The sequence below is a fragment of the Xenopus laevis genome, chromosome 5S, assembly GCF_017654675.1.
Source record: "Xenopus laevis strain J_2021 chromosome 5S, Xenopus_laevis_v10.1, whole genome shotgun sequence".
NCBI classification, from domain to species: domain Eukaryota; kingdom Metazoa; phylum Chordata; class Amphibia; order Anura; family Pipidae; genus Xenopus; species Xenopus laevis.
The window spans coordinates 106,368,798-106,386,703 of NC_054380.1; the positions used below are offsets into that span (position 1 = coordinate 106,368,798).

General features: G+C 42.5%; 1 protein-coding gene across 1 annotated transcript in view; it reads left to right on the forward strand.

The window, feature by feature from the left end:
• The first annotated feature begins 12,705 nt into the window (after positions 1-12,705).
• LOC108718134 (insulin receptor substrate 1-B-like) overlaps positions 12,706-17,906 on the forward strand; it is a 43,109-nt gene continuing 37,908 nt past the window's right edge. Inside the window, exon 1 of the mRNA XM_018265772.2 lies at positions 12,706-16,866. Within this exon, the coding sequence (XP_018121261.1) occupies positions 13,605-16,866 (3,262 nt within the window). The 5' untranslated portion in view covers positions 12,706-13,604. The remainder of the gene's footprint in view (positions 16,867-17,906) is intronic.

A 17,906-nucleotide genomic window follows, 5' to 3' on the forward strand; every position in this document is an offset into this window, starting at 1 on the left:
GACAGCATTTTATAAAGAGGACTATGCAGTCTGTGTTCTGGGAAAGTACATATCCTTCTCACAGTTTACACTCTATCAGTAGCAAAGTGTCTGTACCCTAGTTGAAAGCCAACAAATTCCAAGCTGCCACAGTTTGCTTGAAAACATTACATCAAGTGTAATTATCAGGTGTTTAAAATAGACTACAACTGTAATATCTTAATTTAAACCACATTTTGGGGATGTTCATGTTATAGAGTTTTTATCATAATTGTGTAATCAATTGTGTATTGCTATTCGACTGTTATCCAATAAATCCAGAGACCTGCAGTCATCAAAATCACCTACTTCAAGAAGAATAGCGTTGTCACAGTCTATGGCAAGTACTCGGGATTCCTACTAGCATAACGGTCTGTCATAATCAGTATGTTCTGTAGTTAAAGGCATGTGAAGTAACTACAGTATTAAAAGTGATTAACTTGCATGTTAGGGAAAGACTGGTTACATTTGAATAGGGTAGTGCCATTCTTGTTACTAGATGTCTCTCATTCCTTTCCCTTGTAAAATACATTCCTATCATGCTTAATCACTCCGATTCTAGGGGGTAAATTTACTAAGTGGCGAAAATTCGACAGTGACGGCTTTGCAGCCATCGAAACACTTTGCCAGGTGAAAATTCGTTCAGACAGCGCTAATTTAGTAGAATGCAAAGTTGCGTCCAGGGCACCGAACGCTGGCAAATTTTTGCTAGTGTTACTTCGGCAATCAAAGCAAAGATGCGCTAGTGTTCAATTATGCCTAGCACAACTTCGTTAGAGGTCTTTGCTCAAGCTAATTTGCATACGGTGGGAAATCATAAAGTTGAATGGACGTATATGTTGCAGCAAATACATTACATTACACAAGTCCGGGTTGTTATATTGCCCTACATATGAGCCCAATGTATAGTTTATGTTCCATATGTTAGAAAATGTATGGGGGAACCTGGTTACCCAAAAAACTTTTTATGGACTTTTGCAGGCTATCACTCTGAAGAAAGGAAAAGACACCAGTGTTTTGGGGAATTAGAAGCTTTTTCCACTAAAAATATGATTTAAGTAACAGAAGATTGAGGAAGATATATGCACTTCAATGCACCTCACCTGGTCTGAACATTAAATTTTGCATATTAAGAAATCCTAATGTTTCTTTAATGCGTTAGAGTACCCTACATTTAATTATCAACCCTAATGCAAAATGAGTAAAAAATTATTTCAAAACCTGTGATTTCCCACATGCTTATTGGCCAGTAACCTGGATCACAGAGGTGGACAATGCTCCTGAAGTGCTGTGAAATAAAGGTTTAACAGGTTTAAATATTGGTGTGCTTTAGATTAAGTTAATGAAGGTACATGGTCATCATTAAAAGCTTATATCAGAGGTAACAACATGACAGGGCATTTATACTTTTGTAGGTCACTGTGTATAATAAAGCTTTTTCCAAATGAGGCAATGTCTGTGCAGGTACTGCATGAATTATAAAGAGACCACACAAGGGCATTGCAATTGTCATTCTATTTGATTATTCAGTTGTTTTTGCCAGCATGCACAACTACCTCTGTCTCTGCCTTAATTGAAAACCTGTCTGGAAAAACAAAATTGCGACTGCTTGTCTTTATAATGAGGAGGGCATTTCTATCATCCTTTGCACTTGTAGTGTGAGCATGTTTGGACAAGAGTTGAACTTTGTAATCTGCCTTAGCATTCAGTACATTTTAGCTGATCCTATCTGCTTGAGCACGGACATTTCATTATGCAATAGGAAACATTCTTGTCAAGTCGGGGAGCCTTGAGACAACGTTATGTAGGAATGTTGTAGAGCTGCTTTCCTTTTCTCTATATTCTCGCCTTGATGTAAAGAGCCAAACGTTCTCAGCAGACGCGTTTCTCTATAAATGACAGCGAGCCAAAGTACTTGAACAACAGACGTCTACTTAAATATAATCTTGATGCAGGCTGGCAAAATAAAAGTTGTGATTCAGAAGGCCGACATTTTATATGCTTCAACACTGCCCCTTTAGTTTCTCCTTGTTCTTTTTACAATGCATTCATTAAGAAAACTGGAATGAACCTAAATAAATATCAGATGTTTCTAGTGCTTTCCCTAACCAGAAGAACAGATGTGTTCCAGTGCAAACGAGGTCACCATTTACTGTAAATCTAAAGCATACCCAAAACTTTACTTAGCAAGTACTGCAGGCCGTCCATAAAATGAGGATTATTTTTCACGTGGGCCCAGCTCTAGGAAAAGATGTTGGACTTGTAGCCTTTTCTGATTTACTTAGGGATATTATTAGGGATATTTTACTTTCAAACAAAATGTAGAACCCAACAGAAAGCTATATAACACTTACTTAAACTGAAGTACTAATTGTTTTGGACCTGTCTATGCAAGCTGTCATTTTCCTGTATACTTTAATCCTTGCTATTTTTAAGTTATTTTGCAGGATAAAAATGATGTACCCTGCACATGCCAGCGGACATATTTAACTTAATATACAGCAGAGCAAACATTTGTAGACATTAATAAATGTAATTAATGTTGAAGGTTATGTAGCTTTAGTTGTGGGCCCTATTTGATTGCAACAGAAGGGGCTACACAGGGTCACACGTAAATGTAATGGAAAGACAACCTGCTTGTAGTTGGATTAATAGAGCAACAGTTTTCTTGCACTTTACTCAACAAAACTCATAGATGTAAATGTATGCAAAATAAAACCACTGCATCTATACAATAATATAAGATATAGGGTCTGTTAGTCAGTCTAGGTTGTAGGCAGTGTATTTCTCTGATAAGGCTTAATACAAATGTAAACAGTACTTTTCTCACGAACGGCACCCAGAATCCAGAACCAATGCTAGCTCCCTGATCTCGGCTCTTGATTCTGCCTTTCACAGCCGCCTTTCACCTTGAGAGGAGCCCTCGGCTAATTGGATGCCGCCAGGTCTTATAAAGAAAGGAGCCAAGCGAGTGTTCTGGATGAGCAGAGGGGCACGATCATTTAGCAAAGTCTTTGGGCAGAAGGTCATGGTGCAAGGGGTTGGCAAAAGCGTGGTCGGACAGGCAGAGATCGGTTCAGGCTGAGTTCAATCAAGGTTGGGCAGGCAAGGGTCAAAACCGGAGGATCAATCAAAATGGTTAGACACGGGTCAGATAACGGAGTTCAGAATAGTGGCCAAACAGGCAAGGGTCAGGATCACAGAGTAGTCAGGGCAGTAGTCAGGCAGGCAGGGGTCAAAACAGGAATCAGAATAATCAATAAACGCACCCAGGAATCTACGAATAGAACCAAACAACGGGCAGTGAACACTAAACTGACGGCAATAAGGAAGGACCATGAGGCGGGCGTCCCTGCCGGAGGTCCGGCGGGCGTCCCTGCCGACCCCCTAGACCACCAGGGTAAGTCCTCACAACTTTATTGTTTAGAAGAATGGATTTGTCTCATTGCCCACCGCCAAAGGGGACTATTGAGCCAGTGCTTCAGTATCTAAACTTGTCGGGAGGTCCCAAAGGTATTGCTGGACTGGGTGGGAAAATGTGTCATACCAAATATTTCAGCTAATACACCAATAAATAACCAGTCCAAAAAAAAGCAGTAGATGATATAGCAGGTTATTTTGCTATAAGGATTGTGTATGGAAATATGAAAGAATGGTTTCAGTCCAGCACTATAGAAGTAAATCTGGTTTGCAGGTTGGGAAATAGTTTATATATATGTGTGCTGCATACAGACTGATCCCTATTTTCCATATTGTTATCCTATGAGTAGCAAATAATGTATTATATATCAGCAGATACACTGTAGGGATTAGTTAACATGATCCCATTACTTTAAGAGTGATTAAATGTAATATCCTGACTGGAGTTGAACCATTGACATGGTGTTTCTATGTTGTCTGCATTACCTCTGCCCCATGTGAGCAGACAGCTAAGACCCTGGTTGACTCCTTTTGCTATCCTTGTAATTGCAAGTAGGCATGGCTTGTTTCACCTGTTACCATTCTGGCCGCATGTGATTGGTGTAAGCCATTCAGCTGCCTATAAAAAACCCTGCTCTGCATTGACTCATTGCCCAATGTAGGTCTATTTCCTGATAGTTCCTGGCTGCGATTCTTGTCTGATTCTCTGTTCCTGACCTTTGCATGTTTTTGACCTTGCTGTATCGCTGCCTGAACCGACCCTTGCCTGTTTGACCTCTCTTCTACATCCTGACTTGGTGCTGTGTTACCAATTGGTTTTGACCCCGGCCTGTTTATCCTGACTATGCCCCTGATTCTGTACTGTACTGTCTGACTGTCACTGTCACTTCTACAACATCTCTCTCTGTTCCCCGTTTCTCCTGTATATGTCCAGAAGGTTCGCCCTGGTCCTCTCACTAAGACCTGGCAGCATCTGAATAGCGAAGGGCTCCTTCTGAAGCCAAAGGCGGCTGTTATAGGCAGAAGTTTCACACCGGAACCTTGGGGTTCTTCTCTGTTTTGGGATACCATACGTTACAGTAATGTAAGGCAAAGATTCCAATATGTTGAAAATCTTGGAAACCTGTTGGAAGACGGACACTTCTTGGCAGGGTCAGTCCAAGCAGTACATAAAGATATGTTTGCTTGGAAGAGGCTAAAGAACACTACAGAGACTTATGTGAGAAATAGACAGTGTGGGTAGTGTTGAAGTGTTGTCACTAGTCTAGAACAGGTGAGCAACCAGAAAGAATCTAGTGGAGAATTAGACTCCAAAAAAAACAAATGTATATGTTTCAAATATATTATTGTAGGGGCCAGGAGCTTTAAGGACTGGAGCCCTAGAAGGGGGCCTCGTACAACTCAGTCTGACCCTGGCTTTTACTATGCCTGTCCGTGAGTGCCTGCTCAACTACTTGTGCTTCTGGTTAATCACCTTGTGCTGAAAATCTGGGAAATGTGTACCCAGACCCAAGGTCAAATTTCGTGAGCATTCTTTACTTTATGATCAGCATAGTTTCATGTACTGTATTCAATAGAATAGAATTTGGAGTGCTGTCTTTGGTGAGAAACGTGTTCAAGAGGGGACCTTGGTGAACAGGTTTTTATATTGCGCACCCATATTTTGGAAAGTGAGCTGAGGAGTAAGTGCGGTTTACTTGGATTTTTCATTAGAATTTATGCATGAATGGCTTAACTACTGGAAACACAATACTGTTGGTTTAGACTGACAAACTCAATGAGTCAGTCAAACTGGCAGCTCCAAATTTTTTTCTGAATTTAATCAGCTGCCAATCAGAACTACAAACCTGTAACATGCTGCCTATAAATCAAATACAGATGTGTTAAATTGCTTTAGAAGTCCTGAAATTGTATGGATTATCTTAGTGTGTTTTGGGGTTAGAAAACAAATAAAAGTAGCCCTGCTTTCTTTTTTTTACTGAGAGGTGCATATATAGTACTTTACACACTGTAGCTTTATATATCACTTCTGTCTCTGACCAGAAGCTGTAATACCTAGCAGCAGAAATCAGTTATTTTCAATAAGAAATATTTTCATCCAAAAGCATTGTGGGTCTGACATGACTTGTTAACACTACACAAACTAGTTAGATAAACGTATTAATACGTCTTATATTTAAATGTATGTGAAGCCCTTTCATTCTTTGTTATTATTTGTCCTTCAAGACCAATAGGTCTTTTTCTTGCTATATTTTGAAAAAAATATTTTCGAAATCTGTGTTTTGGTGATTCTCCTTAAAGGACATGCAAAGCTTACATTATCCGACCATGTATATATGGTGGGCATATCATCCCCACCCCAAGCCACATCATTTGTACTGCATATACCCCTTCATTTGCCAGCGCCATCACATTTTCCTAAAACAAATAGCAGCTTCATCCTGCAACCATTTTCCATCTGACACATCATCAGTAACATTGACATCTGCAAACAGGACCTATATGCTGTAAAGTTCATGCAATGCAGAATGCTGCTTTACACAGAGGGTTGAGCACTGTAATGGTTAACCTGAGCTTAGGAGAGGGGGATAGGAGGAAAAAATAGGATCAGACAGCTAGAGTTTCTATGGGAACCAGCAATGATATCTCTTCATTGGCTGTTAGACTGGAAGCTGTGTTTAGTAATCTGAGCTGAGAAGAACTGAGCATGCTCATGAGCCAACAGCCAAAGTAAATTCCTGAGGGAGGGGGCGGAGTGGGTAGGAGGAGTAGAAGGATTCCTAAGTGATTAATGGAGAACTAAACCCCCAAACTAATTAACACCCTTACCCTCCATTGTTCCCCCTCCTTGTTCCCAACCGCAAATGCCCCATAGTCTTTAATTACCCCTCAATGCAGAGTTAGCGCTGCGGAACTCATGGATGCCATCTTCACCGCTTTGGGAATCTCCGGGCCCTTTTGGCAATTTCCGTGGCTGTCGGTGCATGCTCTGTTGTTCGGGACTAGAAAATTGCTACAACTGCGCATGCGCCAATACGCCGTCTACTTACTGAAGAGTCCCGAAGTGGTGAAAATGGGGCCCGTGAGCTCCACTGCGCTGACTCTGCATCGAGGGGTAATTAAAGACTTAGGGGCATTTACAGGTATTAACTCCTGTGCGGGGGGACAGGGAGGGGAGACTATGGAGGGTAGGGGATAGGGGCTTTCATTAGTTTGGGGTTTTAGTTACATAGTTACATAGTTACATATTTAAATTGGGTTGAAAAAAGACAAAGTCCATCAAGTTCAACCCATCCAAATGAAAACCCAGCATCCATACACATACCCCTCCCTACTTTTACATAAATTCTATATACCAATAGCTATACTAACTATAGAGCTTAATATCACAATAGCCTTTGATATTATGCCTGTCCAAAAAGTCATCCTCCAATTCTCCTTTAAGGGGATGCTGCAGCCTTACTATTAGCCTTTTAACAACCAGACTGGCAGTTATCTAAAGATTTCAAAGAGGCTGTTCAGTGATTACATTTTTGTGGAGGGAGTTTATATTTCCTTTAAAGGGCACCTGTTGAGCAAAAATATTATCCCCAATCAAAGGTGCAGGCCAGTAGATCTGGCACTCTAGTTTTTACTCTGGGGTAAATTTCCCCTCTCCGGCGATAGTCCACCCTCACTGGGAGGGAACTCCCAGTACAAGCAGCTATGTTGGGGCATGTGTATAATGAGAAAATCGCGCGACTCGATCATTATGCGTGTGCGCGCGTGATGTCAGAAGCGCATTTGCACATTCGCGCTGGCTGATATGTTCGCTCACTCTGTGAGCTCCCTCCCGGTACGGGAACTGACGGGGGACAATTTCTTTAAAAAAAAAAAAACTACTGTTACCCTCAACTGCAGTGCAGGTCTATTAGCCTGCACCTTTTGAGTTTTTTTTGTCAAACAGGTGCCCTTTAAAGAAATAAAGGACCAACTATACCTGTCGATGACGTTTAGGGAGAATTAGTAGGATAGTATATCGGCACATTATACTGAAATACATCTTATAACTTCTTATAATTATCTTTCATTTATACAACCGCAGAATTAATTTAGCACATTTAAGTCCATTGCGTGCATGGACCCACATAGTTATACCAATGATCCTGGTCCAGTACCTGATTGTTGATTATCACTATGAAGCCTAAAAATGGCCAAAACCAGCAGCTGCAAATACTGCTGTGCAGCTCTGTAATTTTGCACCAGGTAGGGGCCAGTTGCCTTTTTCAGAAGTAGAAATGATGCATTTAGGGAATTTAACAGCAATTTGTGTCGGGGGGTTATTTTATTTCCCCTTTAAATATCTGACATATAGCCTACAGCTTCCCTTTCTAAAACAGCATTATAACTAACTGTGCCATAATTAAAAACACCGAAATCCTGTCTGTAACACTCTCAATTTCTTTAACGTGGCAATGTAACCTACCAACAGATGGCAGCATTAAGTTACTTTTTATATATAAAAGAAAATATTTCACATTTCCTTATGAATGAACGTATGCATCACACACATACTACTTACAAAAGAGTGAGTCAAAATGTTATTAGACGGAGTTACAGGAATACAGATTCTGTCTGAGTTGGAAAAAATCTGCCCAAGCTAGATAAGCTTGAAGCCACAGAAATTAGATGATGCAGAAAACTTTCCGTTTAAGAAATGCATTTGCAACCAGCTGAAACTAATATTTAGATTGCAATTTAATTTTTTTTAAAAAAAAAAAACAGAAAAGCTAATGGCAATGAATAACTTTAAGTAGCAGTGGATTGATACCTTTCACTTATGTTTTTGAAGATACTTCTTGATTTACTGGGCTCTAATTTATCAGTTCATTGTAACAATAAAATAAAAGGTTAGAAAACAGTTATTATCCAATTATGGTTCAAATGATGTCTTTTAAATCCTAAACTACTGTAACAAGTTGTGTATGTAACTGCTATTTAGCTTTTAGCTTTTTAAACAAGTATTCGTAGAATGGGCTTTCACCCTTTCCAAACAAAAAAAATCTATAAAAAATTTTCAGTTTTTTATATATATATTTATATATATATATGTGTGTGTGTGTGTGTGTCCACAAAAAAAACTGTAAATTGTGGGAAAATCACGGGATATAAAACAGATTTAATTGTATTTATACATTACTGGCTTTTAACTGCAATCTGTTAACAGTGTTTTAGGGCTTATATTTCACAAATACATACTTTCAGAGGAGCTTCTAATGAAAATGACACCTGGGAAATTGTACTGATTCTCTAAAATTTTAGGCAGTATTCTGTGAGTTTGCTTTAGTTATTTTTGTACCAACATGGAGAACAGGCCAAACCAGGACATGCTGCCCAAACACATTTCTTTGTTCAATAACCCCTATAAGAGAACACCTGCTGGGATGTGAACAAAAAGACAAGGGGAGCAGCCTGCAGACCCACAATGACGACTCACATCAGCCATTGTAAACTGCAAAGGTCATATTAAGCAAGCCTTACACTCGCTGAGAAGTAATAATAAGTATGAATATTTACAGAATACATAAATCTTCACTGAATTATTAGCAGGGGAGGGCAGCATTGCTGGAATGGCTCTGCTGCAAGGAATAATGCGGTGAATTTATGCACAGACATACACACAAACATATAATTAATGTGAAATTATACTTATGCTGTTAAAGTGGGAGGTTGCAGTGTTACCTCTAGGATGTGCAATCATGTGGCTGGCATTATACTTATTAATTATTATCTCATTATTATTTTTATTTAGCTTCTCAGGTATCATTTACTCCTGATATTGCCTGTTCCTCTCACCGCCTACACTTTTCATTTTCAGGTTGCAAGCTCTATTTAGAGCTTCTTCTGTAACAATTAGAATTTGCTTGGGATGTTTCAAGTATACTCCCTACTATTGTTGACACCTGCAGAATATGCTTTATAAATACATGCTAAACGACAAGGAAAGGCATGGAAAGATGACTGCATGGTGCAGCTCCCCCAGTGACTTTACCTTGTCCTATAATAATAATAACTGTGTTGAAAAGCAAAGGTCGGGCTACAGATTTGGGAATCACTTATAGCTATCTTGCCTAGTGGAGCTAATTAACTAACACATGTGCCCAAACTACACGTTGCTGTTACCCATAGCAACCATTCAGCAATTAGTTTTAATCAGTCTAAAGGTACTTACACAACATGGGTGACTGCAAGGGCAGTCACACAGGGTCGGACTGAAGTATTGGGGCTCACCCGGGCTGCAACCCGAAGAGTTGATAATGTTAGCTGCTACTTGCATCCAATTAGCTACCATACATAGGTGCAAATGCTGTATGATGGGTAAAAACTAATCTATTTGCTTCTGCAATTTCACTTTGCACACCGCAAGGAGCAATTAACCGTTAATGTGATTCTAGGCAACTTTCAGAAATACATTGTTGAAATTTACAATTATTTTAAAGTTATTTGTAAATGTCATTGCTACTGAAAGCAGTTATCCCTTTCTGTTCTCTGGTTTTGACTCTTGAAACAATGTAGTAGAAGTCAGTTCTCATCTAGCCCCCATATGTAATAAAAGGTGCAAAGTTTGCCCAGGAGCAGTAACCCATAGAACCGATAACATGTTTGCTTTTAAACAGATGACCAGTAAATGCTGATTGGTTGCTGGAGGTGATTATACCGGTAGCAACCTTGCTCCTTTCATCACATTTGCCCATAAGTCTGTTAATCGGCTGGCTTCTGCTAAATTGTATTGAGTCAGAACCAGGAATTGAGAGCCTATAAATAACTATACAAAGGCTGCTTTACAATTCCTATGCACCTGTACATAAAGGCCCCTTGTGGTGTTGTCTACGTTTTTGCGTAATAAAAGAATGAAAGAAAATAAGCAATAATTTTCATGCAAAACTTTAATGCCCCACAAACAGCATCATCAGTGGTGTAGCTACCTACACAGCAGACCTGGCCTGTGGGGTCTGCTGCATTGTAGTCCCCCCCCCCTTCCAGCTGCGTTTCAGGGGCTGCTGCCGCCTCAGGCAGCAGTCCTGATGCCGCCCTCCCGTTCTACAATTTTAGCGTTAGAGCAGATCCAGGAGGGGCCGCATCGCTAGTGTAGTGAGCGCTATTGCACTTGCTGCACTAGCAGAGCCGAATTTCTGTGTTAAAAAGCAGAAATTCGGCTCTTTAAATTACCAAAGGTGCTGCGCGACCAGGCCCACTCAGTTTATTTTTTTGCCCAATTGGGGTGAGCGGTAGACAGGTGCATGGTGGATCTCTGCTGGATGGCACAGACAGTGGTGTAACTAGATATTACTGGGCCCCATAGCAAATTATTTTTCAGGCCCCCAAAATGTCTAGAGGTTGACCTCTATTACCAATATTTATTGAAATTGTATATGAATTAGGGCCTCATCTCATGGGGCCCCTATACCTCCTGGGCCCCCCTGCAGCCGCAGGGTCTGCTTCCTCTGTAGTTACGCCCAGGGCTGCCATCAGGGGGGTACAGGGAGGACAGTTGTCCAGGGCCCTGTGAGTTTTTGTGGCTTAGAGGGGCCCAGCCGTGCCACACTTTTTTGTTCAGCCAGGCCCCCCTTGCTGTCAGAGAACTGCAGACTTCAGAAGGGAAGGCTGGGAGCTCACACACCGGCATGATTTTCATGCTGTCAACTTTTTTTTACTGCCAATTGGTCACTGAAGTCTAAGTCCTGGGAAAGCTGCATGGGGATTGGATAGGCTGGAGGGGAAGTTCAAACTTGACCCATCCAATCCCTGTGCAGCTGTACTGGGACTTAAACTTCAGTGACCAATTGGCAGCACAGAAAGAGGCACCTAAGGTCTCGTCCTCCCTTCTGAAGTCTACATTTCCTTGACAGCACTGAGAGCTATTAATAAAGTAAAGTATGGGGAAACCCTGACCACCAATGTTTAGCTTAGCTCTACACAGCCCTGTAGTTAAAGGAGAATTCAACCCCCAAGGAGCAAAATCCCTCCCCTGCGTAGGCCCCCCTCCCTCCTCCCCCCGGCCTACATCCCCCCCGAGCAAGTACCCCTAACTTGTTACTTACCCCTCCTTCTGTGTCCTTTCCAGCGGATGTTCACGTCCTGTAGTCATCGACATTTGGTGGCGCATGCCGAAAGTCACGAAGTTTCCAAAAAAGAAATCGGAAACTTCGTGACTTCGCTGCATGCGCAGTAGCTCTGTATCAGCAAATGCCTCCAACTGTGCATGCGCCCGAAAGTCAAGAAGTTTCCGATTTCTTTTTCGGAAACTACCTGACTTTCGGCGCATGCGCAGTAGATCCGAACTGGCGCCACCAAATGCTAAACACTCTACAATGCTAAGCAGGGCCACCATCAGGGGGGCACATGGGGTACAGTCGTACCTGGCCAGGGTCAAAAGGGAGCCCCGATGTCCTGCACTTTCTGAATTGGCCCCCCCTTACCAGCATGCAAGCTGAACCCGAATAGCTGAATCTCAAAGCGCCAAAGTCCCAAATCGGCGAAGACCCCAGGTGCCGAAGACCTGAAGTACCAAAGTGTTCCACTGAACACCAATGTGTTTTTTTATTTTTTTTATTTCATGAAGCCCATGGCTGTCAATGTATTATTTTAACTTGGGCCCCTAGTCACCAATTTTTTTAAAAAAAATCTATATGCGCCCTGACCACCAATGTTTTTTTTTACTTGTATGGGGGAGGGGTTCCTGGCCACCAATTGTTTTTACATTTTCTATTATTTTCTATTTCTATTAGCCACCAATTGTATTTTTTAACTTGTAAAGGGGGTCCCTGACAACCAATGGGTCATTAACCAATGCCATGTGTCTGTGGCTTTTTCTGTAGCTGCTATGTTACTAAGCAGCCCATGCTTGCTGTTGAATGTGGTGTAGGGAAGCTGAGGAGAAACTTGCTATGAACGGCTGTCTGGTTTACTACTATCAGCAGCAACACGGTGAATTCTCACACACTGTAGGTGCCGGCGACTGTACACTAATATACCGCAGCAACGCAGTTCGTTTTCTTAATAACATTGGGCTGAATGGAGTCTACGCCTTTTTACTACGCCGACCTTCAACCGAACTTTTAGCGGGGAGAAGGCGAGGTGACAGACAAACCGTAGGCAACCAATCAGAGCGGGTCCTGTAGCTCCCCACCGCCTTTCCAAAGAGCTTCGTTAGCGCAAGCAAAGGAGGCGTGGCATTTACCGCAGTGCGGGGCAGCAAGTTAGATTGATCTTTTGGGCTCCACGCAGTGTGTTTGTATGTCTGTGTGTGTGTGTGTGTGGTGCAGCAGCAGCTATAGCGGTCACGTGTTCTTCTGAGGGAGACGGAGGTGGCTGGAGCTGGGAGAGGGGGTGGCGGGCTGCGCTCCCGGGGACTCGAGCACAGACGCTTGTTTTGATTTATTTCACAAGGAAAGACAGATTGGTGGGGGAGAGGAGGCTTTTGCAGAAACTCCACGAAGTACAGCGTCGCTCTCCTGGTTGTTTCTCTCTGCCTATCTGCCTCAAGCAACAGCCTTGCCGGGCAGGGTCCAGTCGTGCACCCCAGGAGGAGAGGGGGGGAGACAGAGGGCTCCAGTTTCCACCGCGGGTTGGAGGAGCAGGAGGGGTGTGTGAGTGCATCTACCTGCCCTCCTCTTCCCAGTACATGCCATGGGACTGAATGAAGACACGCACGGACAGTAAAAGCCTTAGCAGCGGTGACATTGTGGCTTGGATTGTGGAGTGAGCCGGTGGGAGAGAAGGATTACGTGGAAGAAGGAGCTCGGATAACAGAGAGGATCGCTGTCCCCCCCCCCTTCCAGAGGGAACGCAAAGTACACTGCAGTGCTGGCAGCTTCAAACTTGGACCGACAGACCAGAGTATGGCTTCCCCCTGGCTATGTACATCAGCCCTCCTTCCATTGGGTTTCGTTGGGCTAGCTCCTAAGGAGTTCCATCTCTCGCTGTCACTGAATTTGTGGATGTAAAAAATCAGAACCACCTAAGGGATATACAAATGCAACGCTGCAGAGTGAACTTCAAGGATTAACTCAAGTATTTTTTTTTTCTTCACAAGTGGTGCTGATTGATCTGTGAATTTGTACACTGTACACATGCTTTAAAGAGAATTCTTCATCATTTTTGAGATTTCTGTCTTGGTTGGTACCATGGCTAGCCCCACAGATCCACAGGCTCAGGAGAACTTTTCTGATGTCAGAAAGGTGGGCTATCTAAGAAAACCTAAGAGCATGCACAAGAGGTTTTTTGTGCTCAGATCTGCCAGTGAGTCAAGTTTGGCCCGTTTGGAGTATTATGAAAATGAGAAAAAGTGGAGGCATAAGTCTGGGGCCCCAAAGAGGTCAATCCCTCTAGAGAGCTGCTTTAATATCAACAAGAGGGCTGATTCTAAAAACAAACATTTAGTTGCTTTGTACACAAAGGATGAATGCTTTGCAATTGCTGCTGAATGTGAACAAGAACAGGAGGGTTGGTATCAGGCTCTAGTGGATCTTCACAACCGTGGTAAGACCCACCACCAACACCATAATCACGATGGTGCGGCCAATGGTGTGCACGATAGTTTAAATGGAGATGAAGTTTATGGGGAGGTAACTCCTCCAGGACTGGCTTTCAAAGAAGTATGGCAGGTGATCATGAAGCCCAAGGGTTTAGGACAAATCAAGAATTTAGTTGGTATTTACCGCCTGTGCCTCACCAACCGAACAATAAGTTTGGTGAAACTAAACTCCGATGCAGCAGCTGTGGTATTGCAACTTATGAATATTAGGAGATGTGGGCATTCCGAAAATTTTTTCTTTATAGAAGTTGGTCGGTCTGCAGTCACAGGAGCTGGTGAATTCTGGATGCAAGTGGATGATTCGGTAGTTGCTCAGAACATGCATGAAACCATACTAGAAGCTATGAAAGCTTTAAGTGATGAATTTCGGCCTCGGAGTAAGAGTCAGTCTTCATCCAACTGCTCTAATCCTATATCTGTACCTCTTAGGAGGCATCACCTTAATCATCCACCACCCAGCCAGGTAGGGCTAAATCGAAGAGCTCGTACAGAGAGTGTTACCGCCACATCACCGGCAGGAGGTGCAGCAAAGCGTGGCTCATCCTCTTCTTTCAGAGTCCGGGCATCTAGTGATGGAGAAGGAACAATGTCAAGGCCAGCCTCCATGGAAGGTAGCCCAGTTAGTCCCAGTGCAAGCAGAACTCAGTCACATCGGCATCGGGGTAGTTCTCGACTTCACCCACCTCTTAACCATAGTCGGTCTATACCAATGCCAGCAACTCGCTGCTCTCCATCAGCTACAAGCCCTGTCAGCTTGTCCTCCAGTAGTACCAGTGGACATGGTTCCACTTCTGATTGCATGTGCCCTCGTAGATCCAGTGCCTCAGTTTCTGGTTCCCCCAGTGATGGTGGTTTTATTTCTTCAGATGAATATGGTTCAAGCCCTTGTGATTTTAGAAGTTCCTTTCGCAGTGTAACGCCAGATTCTTTGGGTCACACTCCACCAGCTAGGGAGGAAGAGCTAAATAATTATATTTGCATGGGCAAATCCAGTAGTCATCTCCAGAGAGCTCAGCAACAGAGGTACCAACCAAGCCGAGGTGAAGAGCACATTGACTTTGACAAGATTTTTAGAAAGAGGACTCACTCCTCAGGAACATCTCCTCCTACAGTTTCACACCAGAAGACCCCATCACAGTCCTCTATTGAGGAATATACAGAAATGATGCCTGCTCACCCTGTTCGTTTAACATCATTTAGGCATTCTGCATTTGTACCCACCTACTCCTATCCAGAAGAGTGCCTAGACCTCCATTTGGAGGGGAGCAGAGCTAACCACAAGGATGATGGCTATATGCCTATGTCACCTGGAGTCGCTCCTGTGCCTACAAAAACAAATGACTATATGCCTATGAGCCATAAGAGTGTGTCTGCCCCTCAACAAATTATTAACCCAAGACGGCATTCATCTATAGATTCAAATGGTTATATGATGATGTCACCCAGTGGTAGCTGTTCTCCGGAAAATACCAATTACAGCAAGATATGGACCAATGGTACCAACCCAAAGTTGTCCATAGATAGCATTGAGTGCAAACTGCCTTGCAGTGACTACATTAATATGTCACCTGCTAGTGGCTCCACTACAAGCACACCTCCAGACTCTTATCTGAATTCTGTTGAAGAGTCAAGCAAGCCTGTATATTCCTACTTTTCCTTGCCCAGGTCCTTCAAACATGTTCACAGGAAAAGTGAAGATAGCAATTTGCGCATCTCTGCAAATTCTGGACATAATCTATACACAGAAGACTCTTCCTCCTCTTCCACAAGCAGTGATAGTTTAGGGGGCCAGGACCCTCAGCAACCTGTAAAAGGGGAGGCCTGCATTCAGGGAAAGAGATTGCCTAGACCCACCAGGCTTTCATTGGAAAGCAGCAGCAAGGCCAACACCCTGCCCAGGGCAAGAGAACCTGCTCTGCCTCCAGAGCCAAAAAGTCCTGGGGAGTATGTTAATATAGCGTTCAATGACAAAGTATTTTTGGGGGGCTTGGTGCCTTCTATGTATTCCCTTCCTTTTGTGCAGAGCAGAGTTGTTCCTCAAAGGGAGAACTTATCTGAATACATGAATATGGATCTTGGTGTTTGGAGAGCTAAAACATCCTATGCTTCCACGTCATATGAACCAACATACAAGCCGGTTAGCTCAGCATGCCCTACTGAAACTTGCAGTAGTAGTCGACCACCTATTCGAGGGAAGCCAATCTCGCGAGACTATATGAGCATGCAACTTAGTTCCCTGTGTTCGGATTACAGCCAAGTCCCACCTATCAGGATTACAGCCAAATCCATAACTCTTTCTTCTAGTAAAAGTAATTATGCAGAAATGTCAAGTGGCGGAGTTTCTGATAATATTCCTGCTATTACCCCAACTTCTAACTCTAGTCTGTCTGAAGCATCTCACTCTTCTCTTTTGGGCCAGGGCTCTGGCCCCAGCGCCTTTACTCGAGTTAGTCTAAGCCCAAACTGCAATCAGAGTGCCAAAGTCATCAGGGCTGGGGACCCACAGGGTAGGAGGCGGCACAGCTCAGAGACATTCTCTTCTACTCCTACTACAGCCAGAGTTACCCCTGGCCCAGTTTCTGTGGAGGATGTCAAGAGACACAGCTCTGCCTCCTTTGAAAATGTGTGGCTTAGGCCAGGAGAGATTGCCAGGAGAGATTCCCTTCAGCCTTCTGATCACACACATAATGGCCTGAATTATATTGACTTGGATCTAGCTAAGGATTTGAGTGGCCTGGATCATTGCAACTCCCACCAATCTGGGGTAAGCCACCCATCAGATGACCTAAGTGAATACGCCAGCATCTCTTTCCACAAGCTGGAGGAGCACCGGAGTCGGGCAGAAACAGAAGGTGAGTTATATAAAACACAGTGTCAAATAACTTGTTGGTAATAGTAAAACAGTGTAAAATAACTTGTTGGTAATAGTAACTGTTCTCAGTGTGCCAATGTATCAGAATGTGCAACTGGTTAGAAAAAGACAATGAGTACAAATGTTTTTACAGAGAAGTGGTTGCTGTGTCCTCAGACACCCTTAGTGAAATACTGTAGCTCGTCCAGCATTTTCTTTCAGTGTGCAGTTCTGTTTTTTAGTTCTTTTCACTCTCATTGTCATATGCCTCTGTATCTTTTGATGTTTTAAGTTTTTTTACATACTTTATTAGATTGCATTTCTTATTCATGTTCCCTTTAATATATTTTCCCCACAGAAAGCAGCACAAGCATTTTAGCATCTTTGAGAAATGTCTAGAATTTTGTTTGATCAGTTCCCAGTTTGCTAAAGTTGCCTATTTTCTGTTAAAGTGATGCTTTTTTGATTGGTATGGCAAACTGTTATAGTCAGAATCCTTGGATTTTATAATTTTCTTCAGGTAGATTTATTTTTACACTGGGAGTGTCAATAGTCACAAAACAAGGCATTTTTATACTCAAGTGAGCAAGTATTTTGCTCACTTTACTAGCAAAATGAGCTTTGCTTGTTTATGGAACAAGTAGTTAATACTTATATATGGTCTTATTTACATCCGTGATCGACACCCTAAGACCCTCCAGATTTTGTACATGTGCTTGAATTCCTTGCACCCAGATGTTGCCGGGATGTGGGAGTTGTAGTTCAACAGTATGTGAAGAGGAGCGCACCAATTTGGTTGCAGTGCTACTTTCAGTTTTTGAAAATATTAGTTACAGCACTGTTCTGGCTTTATTTTGGGAAATCGTAACAGTTAAAACTATTATTTAAAAGGCATATGTCATGATCTGGTTACGTGTAAAATGTTTTTTCACTTTTTTACTTTTTTTGTGTACAACAATTGTCAATTATATAAACAACATCTTTGTGTTTACTTTATGCATGTTTATTACACACAGGTGCTTTTATAATACCTGGAAGTAC